The sequence below is a fragment of the Octopus bimaculoides genome, chromosome 18 (genome assembly GCF_046866305.1).
Source record: "Octopus bimaculoides isolate indiv1 chromosome 18, ASM4686630v1, whole genome shotgun sequence".
Taxonomy (NCBI): domain Eukaryota; kingdom Metazoa; phylum Mollusca; class Cephalopoda; order Octopoda; family Octopodidae; genus Octopus; species Octopus bimaculoides.
Genome location: NC_142945.1, coordinates 50,760,209 through 50,777,380, shown reverse-complemented (window position 1 = coordinate 50,777,380; position 17,172 = coordinate 50,760,209). Strand labels below are relative to the sequence as shown.

The following is a 17,172-nucleotide window of genomic DNA, read 5'->3' as shown; positions in this document are numbered from 1 at the left end:
TTGGTATATGTGTAAATAAATTTATTTTAAACAATTACAAGTTTTTCAAATTTAGGTGCATTCTCATCAACAAATTTGCCTACATTCTTCCCCGCGTGGAAATGCAGCCTTCTTTTTTTTATGAATATACATATATATATATATATATATATATATATATATATATTATTTCGAATGTATTTGAATGTGTATAGAATGATATATTAGTTGAATAAAGTTAAAACATACTATGGTTTTCAAGTTTGTTATTATTATGGTATTTTAACAACATTATTGCTTTCATACATAATCCGATTTCAAATGATGCTAACTGACAGTTGAGTTCTTGACATCTTTATTACCGCTGAGAACACACCGACAAGCTGATTTTTTTAGGATACCTCTATTATCAATCTGTATGCTCTTAAACATCACGGTGTGTAAGGTGTACTGATATTCTGGAACTTGTTTATATTTATTAATCCATATCATTAACTGTTTGTTACATTATTGCTGTTATTTCAGTTCAAACATATTTTGAACATTTTAATAAACCGTTTTTCTTTTATCTTTTCCTACAACCTTATTTGTGTCATGTAGTTTGTGTAAAGGAAACATTTTCTGACATCTCTTTAAATGTTCGCTTCTGAACTAACCAACCGACTGTTATGTCTCAAGCTACTGCTATCTAGCGCCTTCGGATGATCTCTACTCAACCGCTACACGACGGCTACTCAACCCCTCTACCACGGCTAGACTACCTCTATGTATATGTCTTGGGCGTCCTACTTCTTTGCATGGGGGCGTCGACACAACATCGTCACCTTCTGACTCCATTGTGAACTAACCTGAACTTCACACCACTCCAAACTCTGAACTCACTCGGATCGTTACTATTTATACTTTACTCGGACCAGTCTGTCCCTCGAATGGGGGCGTCATAACTCTCATCACAACGTAGACTATTGACCCAAGTGCACATTGCATCAGACATAAAAAAATATAGCGACAGAAACTGAATGATGTACATGGTGGGAAAGTAAAGGAATCTAAGTCTTAAATTCGGTCCTTCGTATCTACGATTCCTGCCAAGCCGAATTCTCTGCAAAAACTGCGTATGAGGAAAGATGCATTGAAAATCATTGTTTAGGAAATGTTTAGTATTATTTACTTAGTGGGAATTAGATAGTCTGTTCTCCAGTATGACATCAGCTGTTGCCTCCGTTGCAGTAAAAGAATAAGAGAAGTAGACTTTTGAACGCTCGTGGCTTTATTAGAATTACGTTAGAAAGAGAAAAAAATGTTTAACACATCCTGCTGCGACTATGTTTCAAGTACACATTACTGATGCTTCATTCAAATTTTCTGATTCACACGGAAATATTTTCATGGTAGCATTCAATCTACTTAGGTATGCATTAATAATGTACCCACAACTGCAGTAAGGATTGATGCTCTGAAGGTAATCTGTAAAGAGAACAGTTAAAAAATGTAGAATATTTTAATACATGCTTACGGAAATTAGATACGTGAAATATCTTTGCCTGAAAAGGGATTTGATCTGAAACTTCGTTTAGAAGCCAAAGCAATTACAGAGTGATAGATTATAGATTATAGTTGTTGCCAGAAACCTTTTCTCCAGAAATAAATGATGAACTGGAATTTCAACATTGAGCGCTCTTGAATGTCAAACGTGTATCTTTCATGCTGCTATACGTTTATGAAAATGACACGTTTTGTAGCATATATTTTTCATAACTTTTCGAAAAACTACGGTTTTCATAAACATAAACTACATTGATATCATATAACCTATATGATTGATTGTTTTAGCATTGGTTAATAATATTGCTACAAGTAACAATGGATACGTTTATATTGCGATATTGCCCTAGGAATATTATTAGGTCGTTTATCATATATTTAGAAAATATTATATATCAATAAAGCACTGATATTCTATTTACAATATAATGTAGTAAAGTAGTTATGTGATAATATCTATTTATGCTGGTGCAAATTTAAATAGTATCGCTTAAAATGCTGATTCAGTAGATGACATCACGTACCTTATGTTTGCAACTGGAACCTTTTAGTGCCTGTTTCTGAAACGAAAGAGGGAATATTTTCTTAAATTATTTGATATGTTTCAAAAATATAACTTCATGAGTTGACCTGGATTTCGTATTATAATATTGCTAGTAATGTACACTTTCTGATTAATGATTAATGCAAAGAAGAAAATACTAGTAGACTAATACAGGTTAGTGTTCCCACTGATAAAATCATATCTGTAAAGGAATTTGACAAACTAAATAAGTATAAAGACTTGGAAACTGACATTCAAAAAATGTGGCATCTTAAAACATGTCCAATGTATGATAAAAAAAAAGTGGTGTCAGAAACATCTAGAAAAAGATCTCAGGAGAAGCATGTCTCAGAGAAATACAAAAGATGTTTCCTTACAAGTATTGTCCACATCCTTAGAAAAAACCCTCTCCATTTTTAAATGTTTGTGTTGTATTACCTGAAGATATTTCGTTACTTCCCCTCCGCAATCTTTCAGTCATACTGTAACATCTCTTACCATTCACTCGAGCTAGGCACTGGGTGTGTCTCGGGGAGTGACTATAAGAGACATTCAGATTAAAAGTAAATAATAATATCCTTTTCTACTCTAATATTCTTTTCTACTCAAAGTAAATACTAATATCATTAGTACTATTTTTCGATTAATTTGCATTTCATTTCATCGTCTCACCGCGTCTCAGTCAGAGACCCAAGGGGTCTATTATATGGAGAGAGGCTTTCTCAGAATGTGGATGGTTGACGTCAACTCCGGCAGTGGATGGAGTTTTGTTGAAGCTCAGTTTAAATTGATTGCAAAACCAACGAGAGAAGATGTTATATCTTCGGAATATTTTCTAAAATATATCGTGTATGTCACAAGTATGATTACTCTTCGTTAATGAATAATATTTTCCTACGTCAGTGGGAACACTAACCTGTATTAGTCTACTAGTACTTTCTTCTTTGCATTAATCATTAATCATTTTCCTACGTCCTTCATGAGTTTGACTAACAATGGCCTTGGAATATGTAACAAATATATCATCCAGTTTGACCCATTCTTCTATCGGTCTTTGGTGCTTATTTGGAAATATGTATATTAGCAATATTGGAAAAGGTTGAAGCGATGCAGCACAAATTCAAAACCTACGCTGCTTCCACCATCGAAGTGTGGCATTTCTTTGACAAAGGCCAGTCTAAATTGAAATAAAAATCAACAAACGATAGAAATATGATATATCCTGTATTGATTAACTCTCTGATATTCTCGTCTCCCAACAAATATAGAATAATAATTAACTCACGATACATGCGTGCATAACCTTATACTTTTCCTTACAGGTTTTGTCATCTAAATCAATGCAACGAAGGAATTCAACGTAATCTCTGAAAAACAGAAAACCGTCCTCAAATATTTATCGAATAGATTTAAAAAAATAAAGAAAAACGAAGAATCAAATACTTGCATTATTAAAACATTTCACTGTAACGTTATCAGAGACTAGGTTTCGACAACATATTATACGCAATAAATGTTTAAATGACGTAAATAATCTTTTTCTGTGCTTCAGAATGGTTAACGTACGTTATCCCCAATGGAATCGTTTTAGTCTCAAAACATGGTCTGAAATCGAAATGTTTTGCCACAAAAAACTAATTTACGGAATTTGGATTTAGTAACTCCAGCTTACTCACTGGCAAATGATAGTGGAACTCTTGGGATGTTCATTAGAATTCGGAGGCTGGACATTTCTATATCGCAGATAACCAGATGTATGCCTAGCCTACACAACGATGTTCATGACAGAGCTAGCATACTTTGGCATGCATGATGTCCCCCAAACATAACTTACTTATTCATATTTTCTTTTCCCCGTGATTGTCCGCATATAATTCCTTTTTTTTTTATGACGGGCATAAGTCTCACATTTATTTCATAGCTAAAACACATCTCTGTTCGTTGAAATTTGGGCTTCGTTCTATACATATGACCAGCCCCAATACTAACATAGCTACTCAACTTAGACGCCTCGCTAATGTATCAAGAATTATGTACGAACAAATTTCGTAACGTAGAATGTATGTTCCGCTAACCCACGCATTCATTTCTAGCTGGATAATTTTAATTTTCTTTTTATTTTCCTCTATTTTACGCCACCAATTATTTCATCACAATTACACGTACCTCACAGCGTATTTTTATGTCCTTCTGAATTTTCACGAGTTGTTGATGTGGGGTGATATTTTTGATATTAACAGCTTGTGCATTTGGAAGTGGTACTGGTGCAATATTCATAAAAATATAATTAGTGTGCATTGTAAAGCATTATAGACATCGTGTGAAAATGCAGAAATATTTTTGATAGTCACACTCTGTTGTAGAGTCAGTAATACCATGAACATTCCTTCAAAATCATCATTTAGGAATAGTGAGGCGATTGCCCAACACCTAGGATGTTACATAATACCCTTAAGCATTATCACGATCAACGTTTACTAAATCATTTATAAATATATGAATCATATATACAGACATTGCAATGCGGCCATGCTACAGCATGGCCTTACTTGATTTAATTGAACAAATCTATGCAGTAATAAATCTGTAAAGATTGGCGCTACTTCTAGCACCTTTCTTTTGTAGTACTAAGTAACAAACCTCTTTTGTTTCTGAAGTACATTTAGACACACAGAGGCATGACACACACATGTTTCTATGTATATGTATATATGTGTTTATGTAATGTATGTAAGTGTGTGTATAAGCATACACATTAACACACGCACACACACACAAATACCACACACACAAACACATATATATGGTATTGGTGGCTAATTCGCAAGTCTACAACCTACAGGCAAACATATATACCTCACTAAAATGAACAAGAATCAGAACCAGTTTTGCTAGAAATAAGACAAAACAATCCAGTAGCTATAGAAGCACTATGTTATTATCTAATTATTATACATACTTGCATGTGTCTTCATTGCTCAGATAGTGCTGGTACAGAGCATTGCATCTTGGCGTCTCTAATTTAAAGCATTTATTCTTCATGGCTGCTTCAGCTATAAGTTAGAAATTGCAGTGTTTTGACTGGCGTATTTTTATATACTGAATAAATGACATTTAGAAACTACTTTGTGAACAAATTAAAGTAAGGCATTATAATTCGGTCCAAACATATTTGAAAAATTGTTTCATTGTTTTGCTATTGTATCCATGGTGTTGTTCTGTCGCTTGGTTTTAGCTTGGAGTAGAGAGGAACCGATGTCGTGCTACGCTAGTTATAAGCTTTTCAGTCTATAACAGGCAGGGTTTGTTTTCTAGTAAGTTGTTATGGATATTCGTAAATGACATTTAGATTATATTCATCAGCAGGAAGATTTTGATGAAATTGATGAAAGCAGTGAGTTGGCGAAACAATTGGTACGCTCTGCACAACACTTAGCCTTATTTAGTACGTAAAGACTGAAACCGGTAGTAAAATGTACTTCATGATAAAATTATTTTAGCATTTTCTTATTTTCCTGATACACACACACACACACACACACGTATATATATATATATAGTGTGAGAAATCACTGAAATCAAAATAGGAAGACAGGTGTAGTAACAAGAAGCAACTGTATTAGTTTTACGCTCGATATATATATATATATATATATATATATATATATATATATATATATATTAGTAACTGTGTGTGAAATATATAAAATGAGAAGTATATATTCAAACTGTAGGTGTCTAAATAAATGTGTGAGATAAACTGATAGATAAAAAATATAGAGGCTTAGATATAAATTTACAATAAAATGATCATGTCATTGAGAGCTTGCAAGACATGTTGATGAAGAGACATACGAATATTATCAATATATAATATGTAATATTATAATATCATATACGAAAATTACCGATATATCAGACATAAAAAAGGAAATAGTTTTCCTGTTTCTACATACCAAAGAGAAGAACAAATGAAAGTAGAATAAGGATTCTCATGATTTTGCCCCTTCCTCACGCTAGTCGGAAAATGTAATCATTTATTTATGCATCTTCAATACTTTTATTTTAAGTTTGAAATATTCAGTAACACATGTTAACTTGGACTTTTATAATTTATTAATTCAATGTATTTCTTATTACTGTGGTGAAATGTTTGTCTTCTTAAAATTTATGTCCGACTTCTTAAAATTTATGTCTTTCGTTATTTATTTAAATACTGACAAAATCTAATATGTCGTTGGATATTACAAATATTTTAGGAGACAAATACATGGTGAGTTTCCATTGGGAATTGATACGTCAGATAATGAATGTTTCTAATATTAAGATCGTATATTCAAACGATGTAAGGAACAAACACAGGCACGGGTACGGCTGTCTCAGAAGTTTGCTTCCCAACCACATTAATCCAGGTTGTCCCACTGCGTGGACAAACAAAGAATGAAACACACAGACAGTATATATCTAATATATATATATATACACACACACACACAAATATGTGTGTATGTATATACACACGCACACACCCACACACACACACACACACACACACGCATATATATATGTGTATACACACACACACACACATACACAAACATATATATATATATATATATATATATATATATATATATATATATATATATATATATATATATACAGGGTGATTCAAAAGTCGCCATATATAGGAACAGCTTTTTTAAGAAACAGTTTTATAACAACAGTTTTTTTTATTTAACAGGTTCTATATGGTTACCATTGTTTCGAATACATTGTAATACTTTAACCCCACTCATTGTGAAGTCGTAATAGCACATCTGGTGATACGTGTGCAAATGAGTTGGTGATGCGTTCCTTCAAATGATTTATGTTTTTTTATCTTTCTGCGATACACCATGCCTTTCAAATGCCTCCAAAGATAGAAATCAAGAGGGGTCAGATCAGGAGACCTAGGGGATCTTATAAACTGTCTCTTATAAACATTTATTCCTATAAATGGAGACTTTTGAATCACCGTTTTATATATATATATATATATATATATATATATATATATATATATATATATATATATATATATATATATATATATATATATATATATATATATATATATATATATGTTCAGTATATTAAATGTTTCTTAGAAGTCAATACCATGGTCTACTGCGTTATCACGGCACTTTACATTATTTTGCGAAGGTTATTTCGACAGACATTCTATAAACATTGTAGCCAGAATTCATTTTTGCTACAACGTTTCGTATACAAGACATCATATGTAAAGAAACAATGAAATCAAAGAAGAAATATTGATAATGAGCGTATATAGCATATTTCGTGGACATTTGCCACTTTATCCGCACCCAACTAACCAATGCATTATCCGCAAAAGCATTGCTTAAACAGCCACTATACATAGCGGTGTAAATTGATGGATTATACCAATTTGCATATTAAACGATTTCTTGGATGCTGGTACGTATCTGCTAATGATTTGTAGGTACATGGTATTTCGCTAAACAGACATATCATACTACAAAGTATATTAAACATTTTAATAATTTGATATCATGTTATATCACGCTAGTAGTACGCTTTATATAATTCTGTTAATCGTATGTCCACAAATATTCTACAGAAATAATTATAGCCAGCACTGATTTTTGTTACTCATTGGATTACTTTGTTGGTTAAATGAGGGAGGGGAGTAATATGCCTGGCATTTGATTCAATCATCTTTCGCATATTGCAACGCCTGGTTGCTAACTGTGTGATGTACCAAGAGAATCATGTGCATTATTTTGGCCAAAAATGTAATTTTTTATTTTTCCTTCGTTGACATTTGTTTAGCACTGCTTTAAGATCTTCCATATTCCATTCAGCCTGTTTCGTTTGAATGTAAAATTTTGGTCCCCCACCAGCTTTTGACGACCGTTGTGAGTGTGGTTCCGCACCAGTAACTTAACGGTTCAGCGGAATGAAACGATAATTCAAGATATTGGCTTTAACAATAAGTACGGGGGTCGATGCGTTCAGTTATAACACTTCGAGTCGGTGCCCAAATAGCATATGTGCACTTAGTGAACATTTTATAATTATAATTTCTATTTTGGAAACTCTATTCGTATTGAAATTTCCATTTTCTGTTCTGAAGTAGCTGACTGATATTTCATAACTAGAATAAATACGAAACATATATAAAATAATTTTAATGTATAATATAATTTTTGTATATCGCTAACCTATTTTAGGCGGTTTGTTTGCACTGCAAAATATCGAGGAGAGTGAGAGAGATTTCAATGTTGCAAAGGTGAGTACAGAGTGTCTCAGTCATAATAAAAAAAAATGCCTGAATTCCGGAAGTCAGTGGCCATTTTTGTATTTGGTTTGTATTCTTTGTTTATTTGTTTTTTATTTCATAAAGCAAATACTTATCTTATATTTTCATTTACTACTTTCCTTTGATTTACTTCCAAAATATTAATTCCCACAAATTTGAACTTTCCTATTACGTCTTATTTTTGAAACTTTATATTTGAAACTATATTCCAATGTTACACTTACATATTTTTAGTTACATTTAATTTGATTTGTACTATGACCGTTAAACTTGTTTCGTTTATAAATAAAAATTTACCTAAATTTTACTACTACTAATTCTCCAGATACATAGGTCATAAACGCATATATGCACAGGAATGTATGTATGTATGTATGTATGCATGTATGTATGCTGTATGCATGCATGTATATATATATATATATATATATTTATATATATATATATATATATATATATATATATATATATATATATATATATATATATATATATATATACTTAAAAGTAGACACATTCACGTTTAAGTGCTTATACAGTATGTATATATTTTTGTTTGTATATGTGTGTTTCTATGCATGTGCGTTTAATATGCTGCTTTAAGCATGTGTTAGAAAATTGCCCACTGAATATAAATTTGGACAGTTGTAGTACTGATGGGTAATTTTCATGACAGCATACCTTTTGTCTGCACTTCAGAATATGAATTTACGATTGTTATTACGATTTTGGAGAATTCCTGATTCTTGCTATTATCTCTCGTGTCGATTCTCTCACACTCTCTAGAATCGGACATATTTCAATAAATCAATCATTTTTCCTGAATACTGTCTTATCCTTCTTTATTGTACAAACATAGTCACCAGGCTGTTTGCATTGATGGAAAATACATAGATCATAAATATTGTCTGCTATTCGTACGTGTCTGCAAACATATTTATCTGACAATATGCTAAGAAAATTGATGTACTTTGGCAGAAATATATTTTCACAGCTGTCTATCACGTAAGTAATGATGTTTTGTGGAAAATCGAAGTTGAAGTATCGTTGACTTTAATTTACATTCATTTCTCTCTTGGAGTTAATGCCACCTACCAGAATACAATTTGTCAGTTCTCCTACCAAGTGAACGAAATTCATTTTTTTCTCTATTAAATTAGACTTGACAGTAAGGTCTAAGTAATTTCGAAGTGCTGAGCATGGAATTTATACTCGATTTTCTGAAACAGGTCCTAATTTGAGATGAAAACTTTTGACAAAATTCATAAAAGTAATCGCTTTTGTTAATCCTTTTCCAAATGCCGACAAACAGGAGCCTCGCACATTCTGCTCTCAGCATTCTTACTCATGTGTACATGGGTAAGAATGTTGTTAATCCCTCTGAGATTTACGACTTCACTAGTCCCCATTTCTGGCTTACTTTACTTTCCCTGGCTGGAATCCTTTCGATTTGAATTAACATGTGTGGTATGATTTTGCGAAACACAACTGTCGCACTTGCAACCAGCAGATTGGTTTGAGCCAAGATCAAGGTGTTCAAAGATCTTTCCAGCAACACAGGAAAGGCCGCATTGATGGATACATTAGTATTACATTTAACCCTGGTTGTTGGCGTATTAAGCTTGGATAAGCTTAATGCTGTAAGTAGACAGAGGCTATTAGACTAAACTGCTATCTCCTAACTGTATTCTAGTCGATACTTTTGATAGTTTAAACTACTTTTATTGTTGACTGGAATAATGAATATTGTTTTGTCTTCCTTTTATGCAAACTCAAATTTATACCGAATATCCTTATATAAATATAGGGAGATGGAGAGAGGGGGGAGAAACAGAGAGATATAGATATGGATACATAAGTTATATACACATACATGTACATATATGTGTTTTTTTCTGTGTATTAATATAAATCTGTGTGAAGAACTATTTGCTACTAATAAGGCAGAAGAATTGCATTGTTAAAAGGAATAAGTTATATACACATACATGTACATATATGTGTTTTTTTCTGTGTATTAATATAAATCTGTGTGAAGAACTATTTGCTACTAATAAGGCAGAAGAATTGCATTGTTAAAAGGAATAAGTTATATACACATACATGTACATATATGTGTTTTTTTCTGTGTATTAATATAAATCTGTGTGAAGAACTATTTGCTACTAATAAGGCAGAAGAATTGCATTGTTAAAAGGAATAAGTTATATACACATACATGTACATATATGTGTTTTTTTCTGTGTATTAATATAAATCTGTGTGAAGAACTATTTGCTACTAATAAGGCAGAAGAATTGCATTGTTAAAAGGAATAAGTTATATACACATACATGTACATATATGTGTTTTTTTCTGTGTATTAATATAAATCTGTGTGAAGAACTATTTGCTACTAATAAGGCAGAAGAATTACATTGTTAAAAGGAATAAGTTATATACACATACATGTACATATATGTGTTTTTTTCTGTGTATTAATATAAATCTGTGTGAAGAACTATTTGCTACTAATAAGGCAGAAGAATTGCATTGTTAAAAGGAATAAGTTATACTCCACCAGAGTTAATAGAGTTTGTTTATGACTCACACTACATTTGATCTCAGTCAGCAATCGTCCGAAATAAAATGTCCGCTTATAATATTTTCCAAAGATCTAGCCTTTTATGGATTAATCAATGAAATGTTACTGAATTAACGGTCATAAATGTTATACACCATTTGTGCACAACTTTATAACCAGCAAAGAAAGCCCAGAGTCAGATGTACGGGTTAAATTGAATTTTGTGATTGCATATTTACAATGATCTACCAACACTTGATAAAACAACGATGTTTACCTTGTAGCGATGATCGAAAAGTATGTAAGTGTTAAAACACTATGAACGAACCAAAATAATATTTCGGGGTCAATCTATTAATCATCCAATCACCGTTACATGTTGTAGAATTACATATCAAGAATGAAAGAGGCTGCTTCAAACATCAATAATAATTATTATCATCATATTTAATAAATAGACGGTGAGCTGGCAGAATCGCTAGCAAGCTAGTAGAAGTCCTTACCGGGTTTCGCGCGTCGCTACGTTCTGAGATAAAATTCCACTGAGGTCGACTTTGCCTTTCGTCCTTTCGGGGTCGAAAAATTAAGTACCAGTTGAACACTGGGGTTGATATAATCGATTATCCCCCGCCCCCAAATTTCACGCCTTGTGACTATAGTAGAAAACATTGCTATATGTAACAATGTAAGTAAACATTTTCTTATTTTGAAACCATTATTTTAATAAAATACATATGCAGTTGTTAATTAACAGCAAACGTCCGATGCATTGGGACAGAAACTGAATAATATACATGGAGGGAACGTTAATGATTTTAAGTCTAAACTGGAATCCATGCTTCCAGACCAACCGACATCCCATCAAGAAATGCAAATGAGGGAAGTGACATTGAAAATCCTCGCTCGGGAAAAGCTTTGTACTATATAACTAGAGCGCATTATATAAACTGTTCTTCAGTATGGCGGCTGCTGTTTCGTTGGGTGTGATAAAGGAATAACAAAATTACGTAGATATTTATGTTCATGATTTATTAGAAGTAAAATAGAAAGAAAAATTTCAAATGTTTAGGTCAATATCTTCTGATGACTTGTTTCAGAGATACGTGATTTCCACCTCAAAATAACGCAGGTATATTTTTTTATGATAGCGTTCAACCTATTCAGTTATGCATGAAAAATATACCTACAAATGCAGTAATGATTACTGATCCATATTTCGCCTGTAACGAGAACAGAAAAACTGTAGAAGACTTTAATACATGTTCAAGGAAAGTATATTTATGAAATGTATTTCCAGAGTAAGACATTTGTTCTGAAATCGTATTTTAAAACTAAATGTGTTAAAGAGTGACAAATTCCACGCTGTAGCTAGTGGAACAAAACTTTTGCCCCTACGTAATAAATGATGAAATAAAATTGACCATATGTGCACATTTGATTAACAAATGTTTACCTGTCGTGTTCTAATAATGTTATGAAAATTCTACATGTGTTGCTGCATATATGTTTGTGACAATTACCATAAGGTGCATGCATCACATTGCTTCCGAGTTTCCCCTAGGACTGCTATTGTAATAGCTTCGCAGTGGTTAATAATATTACTACAAGCACTAATGGATATGTTTATGTTGTCATAATACGCTAGGGAAGTTATTAGATGGTTTATCAAATATTTCAAAGAATAATAATCAGTAATGCAATGATATTCTGTGTATAATATACTAAGCAGTTATGTTACACTATTTATGCAGGTGTAAATACAAACGTTATCATTGATACTGCAGTTAAAGTGCTGATCTAGCAATTGCGATGAAATCACGTACCTTATCTTTGCTACTAGATTCATGTTCTGTCGGATGCTAAAATAAAAACGTAATATCTCGTTAAAGTATAAATCTGAAACAAATTTGTATTCGGTATATCGTCACAAGTACAAGTCTATGAATTTAACCTGGATTTCAGCATACACAATTATAACATTGCTAGTAATATACACTTTGTGATTAGTGATAATGTATGTAAAGTATGTAAACACAACGCCTCATGAAACAGCCGTTATGTTATGTCATATATTAATTAATGACGCAATATAATGTAAAACATAATTAGCAGATGCAATATTAATCATAAGGATAATAACAATGCACTAATCTTAAGGCACGGTGATTGAAATTTTGAGAGCGGGGGCTAATCGTTTTCATTATTATTAGTTAATTAACTATTTTCGAAAGAGCTTCATTAGTTGGATTAATAATGCTTGTAGAATGCCTAGCAGAGACACCTGCCTTTTTGACTAAATAATCTATCGGTCTTTCGTGCTAATTTGAAAATAAAGATGTTAACAATATTAGCATAGAAAACTGGGGACGTTTTTAATGTGGCCTTTCTGTTGTTGATGCCTGATTTCAACAAAACATCAAAAAAAAAAAAAGACAGAGATTTCATACATCTGGTTTCTTTAATTCTATGTCATATACTCGACCTCCAACAAAACTTTAATAATAAATAACTTACGGAACACTTGTGCATGGTTTTAAAGTTTTCATAACAAATATCATCATGTAAAAGAAAACAATCAAGAAAATCTTTGTAACTCCTGAAAAACAAAAAAAAAAAAAATTATCCTCAAACGTTTTCATGAGACAGATAACCGTATATTAATATATATATTCTCTGATTTGAAGCGACAATTTATAAATACAAAATAAATGACCGAAAAAAGGTGGACTAAACCTAGTAAGAATCGAACCCATCACTAAAATGGCTCCTCGCGGATCCGATTGGACCAAACGTCCAACCATCGATTTCAGGCAAATTCATTGAATATATACTTAAACTGTCTAATGCTACATATAATATTTGTAAATAATTCACAAAGGCTTTGTAAGGTACAGAGAGAAAGCTACTATGGAAGAGTCATAGTATAATAATAATTGTTTAATATTATACTACGATTCTTCCATAGTAGCTTACTCTCCGTAAATGACAAGGAACTTTTCTGGTTTGTTTACAAACGCTGTATTATAATGATATAAACGGCGTAGCAAATACAATTTCACTACAGCTTCAGATAACAACAGTCTCATAATTCGTATGAAAAATACCTTAAAGTGTGTATTTTGACAAGTTGGTAACATACTATTGTCTCTACCTTTTACATGCTTTTGATACTGAAATCGTTGTAGGCCTCAGCAAAATATAGAAATTTCGTGTATTGCCGCGCAACAACAAAATGCTTTCGACATAGAGTTCGGCTTTTAGTGCAAATGGCTGGCCTCTGCAAAGCAATGTATCTTGCACTGTTGATCGTACACACTTTTTTCAGTTAGTCTTCCAGTAAAACCATGACGAATTTTCAGTGAACGAGCCACCTCATCGATAATACCTCGCAGGTTCACCATTACAAACTCTCGGGTTTGCTGAATCTTCTCGTCAGTTGTAGAAGTCGGTGGGCGTTATTCTCCCTGTTCGTGCGTCACACTTTTGCGCCCACTTTTAAATTTCTCGATCCACTCATACACACTCTACGCGGTACTGTACTATGCCCATATTGAGCTAAAAGCCTCTAATATATTTCAGCAACAGACAAATCGGATAACTGCTGTTGTTCTTCTTAGGGGCACATTGTTAGTGGAGCGTCCATGCTTACACTGTAAAACCAGAGAGAAAAATGGCGTGATCACGCTCTGAAATCGATCACGTGTCTACAATAGTACTTACTATGAGCACACATGCGCAGTAGACAATGTGACAATAATAAAGATATGTTATGAAGAAAGTGCGGATAATGCTAAATTTCCCCTCGTACATTTGCGTGTGTGTATATTTACAGACATTATATAAATACGTAAACACATACACAGACACACGGACATACACAGACACACATACACAGACACACATACACACAGACACACAGAGACACATAGACGCACACATATACATCTGTAGGCACGTGCTTATACTTGCGCATAAATTATATGCCGATATATTTTTATAAATATACACCTATGGATGTCACACACACACACACACACATATATATATATACATAAGAGTGTGTATACTTACACTCGCTAACATACGTGCGTCAACGTACACTCACACACACACACAAACACACACATGCACACAAACACACACACACACACGCACACACACACATATATATATATATATACATACATACATACATACATTTTCTAATAGCTTTCATTGTAGAAATGTTATACTTACTTGCACATGAGGCTATTTTTTTCATACTCCACATAGTAACGTTTGCAAAATTTTCTCGCTAATCTGACGCACCTATCGTTGCTAAGTACTTCACCTACAAATTGGAAATTAGCATGTCATTTTTCATACACTGAATAAATACGTTTAAAAATCATTCTCTAAACTATATGACATTAGTGATTATAAAGTTGTCCAGGTATATTTTGCATAAGTACCTCCTATTTATTACTACAAAATCAAGGCAGTGTTTTTCTAACACAATGTTTTCGCTTAAACGAGACACAGATCTATTCTGCTAAGTAACATATTTTAAATTGTCATTTGATTGACATTTATAATTCATTACAGCATATCTACCTCGGTGCCTGAAACTATGTGCATATCTGGTCATGAGCAAGTGGCGTGGGGAAGCATTAGAGCCATGTGTGGAGAGGGTTTTGAATAAACGTAACAAAAGAACCTTTAAGGAAATAGCCATATTTGATACTTTCTAAGGGAATGCATACAGGAAATAAAAGTTGTAACTCAATATCAAAAATCCCGTTACTCAGTGTTATCGATATATCGTTGCCCAGACATATAACAAGAAAATTATTTTGCTGTGACTACATACCAATGAGAAGAAGATATATAAATATAAGTTTCATCATGATTGTTCCCTTTTCCTCACGGTAATCCGTAGATGTAACTGTTTTTACACATTCTTTAATGGTTTTATTTTAAGATCCATATACGCTGTAACATATGTTACCTAGGACTTTTGTAGTTTATTAATTCAAGGATTATTTTTATTAGTATTGTGAATTGTTTGACGTCTTAAATTTTATGTCCTACTTCTTAAACATTCATTTCTGCTGTCGGAAATTAATGTTTCACTGGGTATTACAAAATTTGCTGAGTAACATATATATTTCCTATCCATTGTACACTCATATGCTTCATCACTAATGCTCCTAGCATAAATGTGATAAATACATGCCATATAAATTCAAATAAGTTCTTTATAATATAGAAGGTATATGTGTAGTTTTTCAGAACACATACACACACACATAATACATATGAACACGTATGTATGTATGCATGTATGTATGTATGTATGTATGTATATATATATATATATATATATATATATATATATATATATATATATATATATATATATATATATATATATATATATATATATATATATATATGCATATATGCAATATAGTTAAGATGCAGTTAAATTAGCTTCAAATTATAGTATACTGTGGACCGGTTTAACTTGTCCAGGTGTCCCCGTCATCTGAACATCTCCCCAACCGTACTCTCGGCCCTTCGACATCTCCGACACCGCACTGACATCATCATGAAACCGGCCGACAACCGTGGTGGTGTGGCGCGCGGAAGCTATCCGCCAAATTCAAGACATCTCTTTCTACTGCCCTCTGCTCTCTGACCCCACGCCGACCTACGAACAGACTGTTTCCTCAACTATCCAGGACCTCTTCGACTGATAACTTCACATATCAGCACATCTGATGTATTTATACAACGTTAGAGAAATATAATTTGTTTCTCGTTTTGCTTCATTGAGACAGAATATTATGTTATATTGTGAAATTCATAACACTTAAATTCTGTCTTTTGTGAAGTTTGAATTAAATTAACCTAAAAGCAATTCAATAATTTAGGGACACAATACTGATTTCTCAGCAATGTGTACGTTATGATTTCTTTGAGATGTCTTTTATAATGATTACATTCTCTGCTTAAAGTCAAATATTGGTATCTGAAATTCTTCTTAATATCTCATATATCCCTTTCTTACTGTGTGTAAAATAGTTGACCCTACATTTTATACATTTTTCTGTATTTCATCAATATGAACTTCTCTTCTTGAATAATCAAGTTTCAAGCTTTTCCAAAATATTCTTTATCCTGATCAATATCACTTGAATGCTGATGACCTGA

General features: G+C 32.6%; 2 protein-coding genes and 1 long non-coding RNA gene across 4 annotated transcripts; 1 reads left to right on the top strand and 2 right to left on the bottom strand.

Annotated features, from left to right (window-relative positions):
- Positions 1-1,228: 1,228 nt before the first annotated feature.
- On the bottom strand, positions 1,229-9,225 carry LOC128249940 (uncharacterized). Of its 2 annotated transcripts, none has more exons than XM_052974576.2 (5): positions 9,096-9,225; positions 5,028-5,121; positions 3,354-3,435; positions 2,049-2,084; positions 1,229-1,446 (listed from the first exon to the last, which is right to left on the bottom strand). In XM_052974576.2, the coding sequence occupies exons 1-5, from the start codon at positions 9,208-9,210 to the stop codon at positions 1,387-1,389; spliced, it is 387 nt and encodes a 128-aa protein (XP_052830536.1). In that variant the 5' UTR covers positions 9,211-9,225; the 3' UTR covers positions 1,229-1,386. The 2 variants fall into 2 exon arrangements, with proteins under 2 accessions (XP_052830536.1, XP_052830537.1); XM_052974577.2 differs by lacking the exon at positions 9,096-9,225 and adding an exon at positions 6,025-6,147.
- Positions 9,226-9,260: 35 nt separating this feature from the next.
- Positions 9,261-11,983, top strand: LOC128249954 (uncharacterized). Its single transcript, XR_016245114.1, has 2 exons — positions 9,261-9,419; positions 11,732-11,983. It is a non-coding gene; the product is annotated as an uncharacterized LOC128249954 (long non-coding RNA).
- A 6-nt stretch (positions 11,984-11,989) lies between these two features.
- LOC128249946 (uncharacterized) lies at positions 11,990-16,233 on the bottom strand. Its single transcript, XM_052974588.2, has 5 exons — positions 15,827-16,233; positions 15,214-15,307; positions 13,492-13,573; positions 12,801-12,836; positions 11,990-12,197 (listed from the first exon to the last, which is right to left on the bottom strand). The coding sequence occupies exons 1-5, from the start codon at positions 15,861-15,863 to the stop codon at positions 12,138-12,140; spliced, it is 309 nt and encodes a 102-aa protein (XP_052830548.2). The 5' UTR covers positions 15,864-16,233; the 3' UTR covers positions 11,990-12,137.
- Between the last annotated feature and the right edge of the window lie 939 nt (positions 16,234-17,172).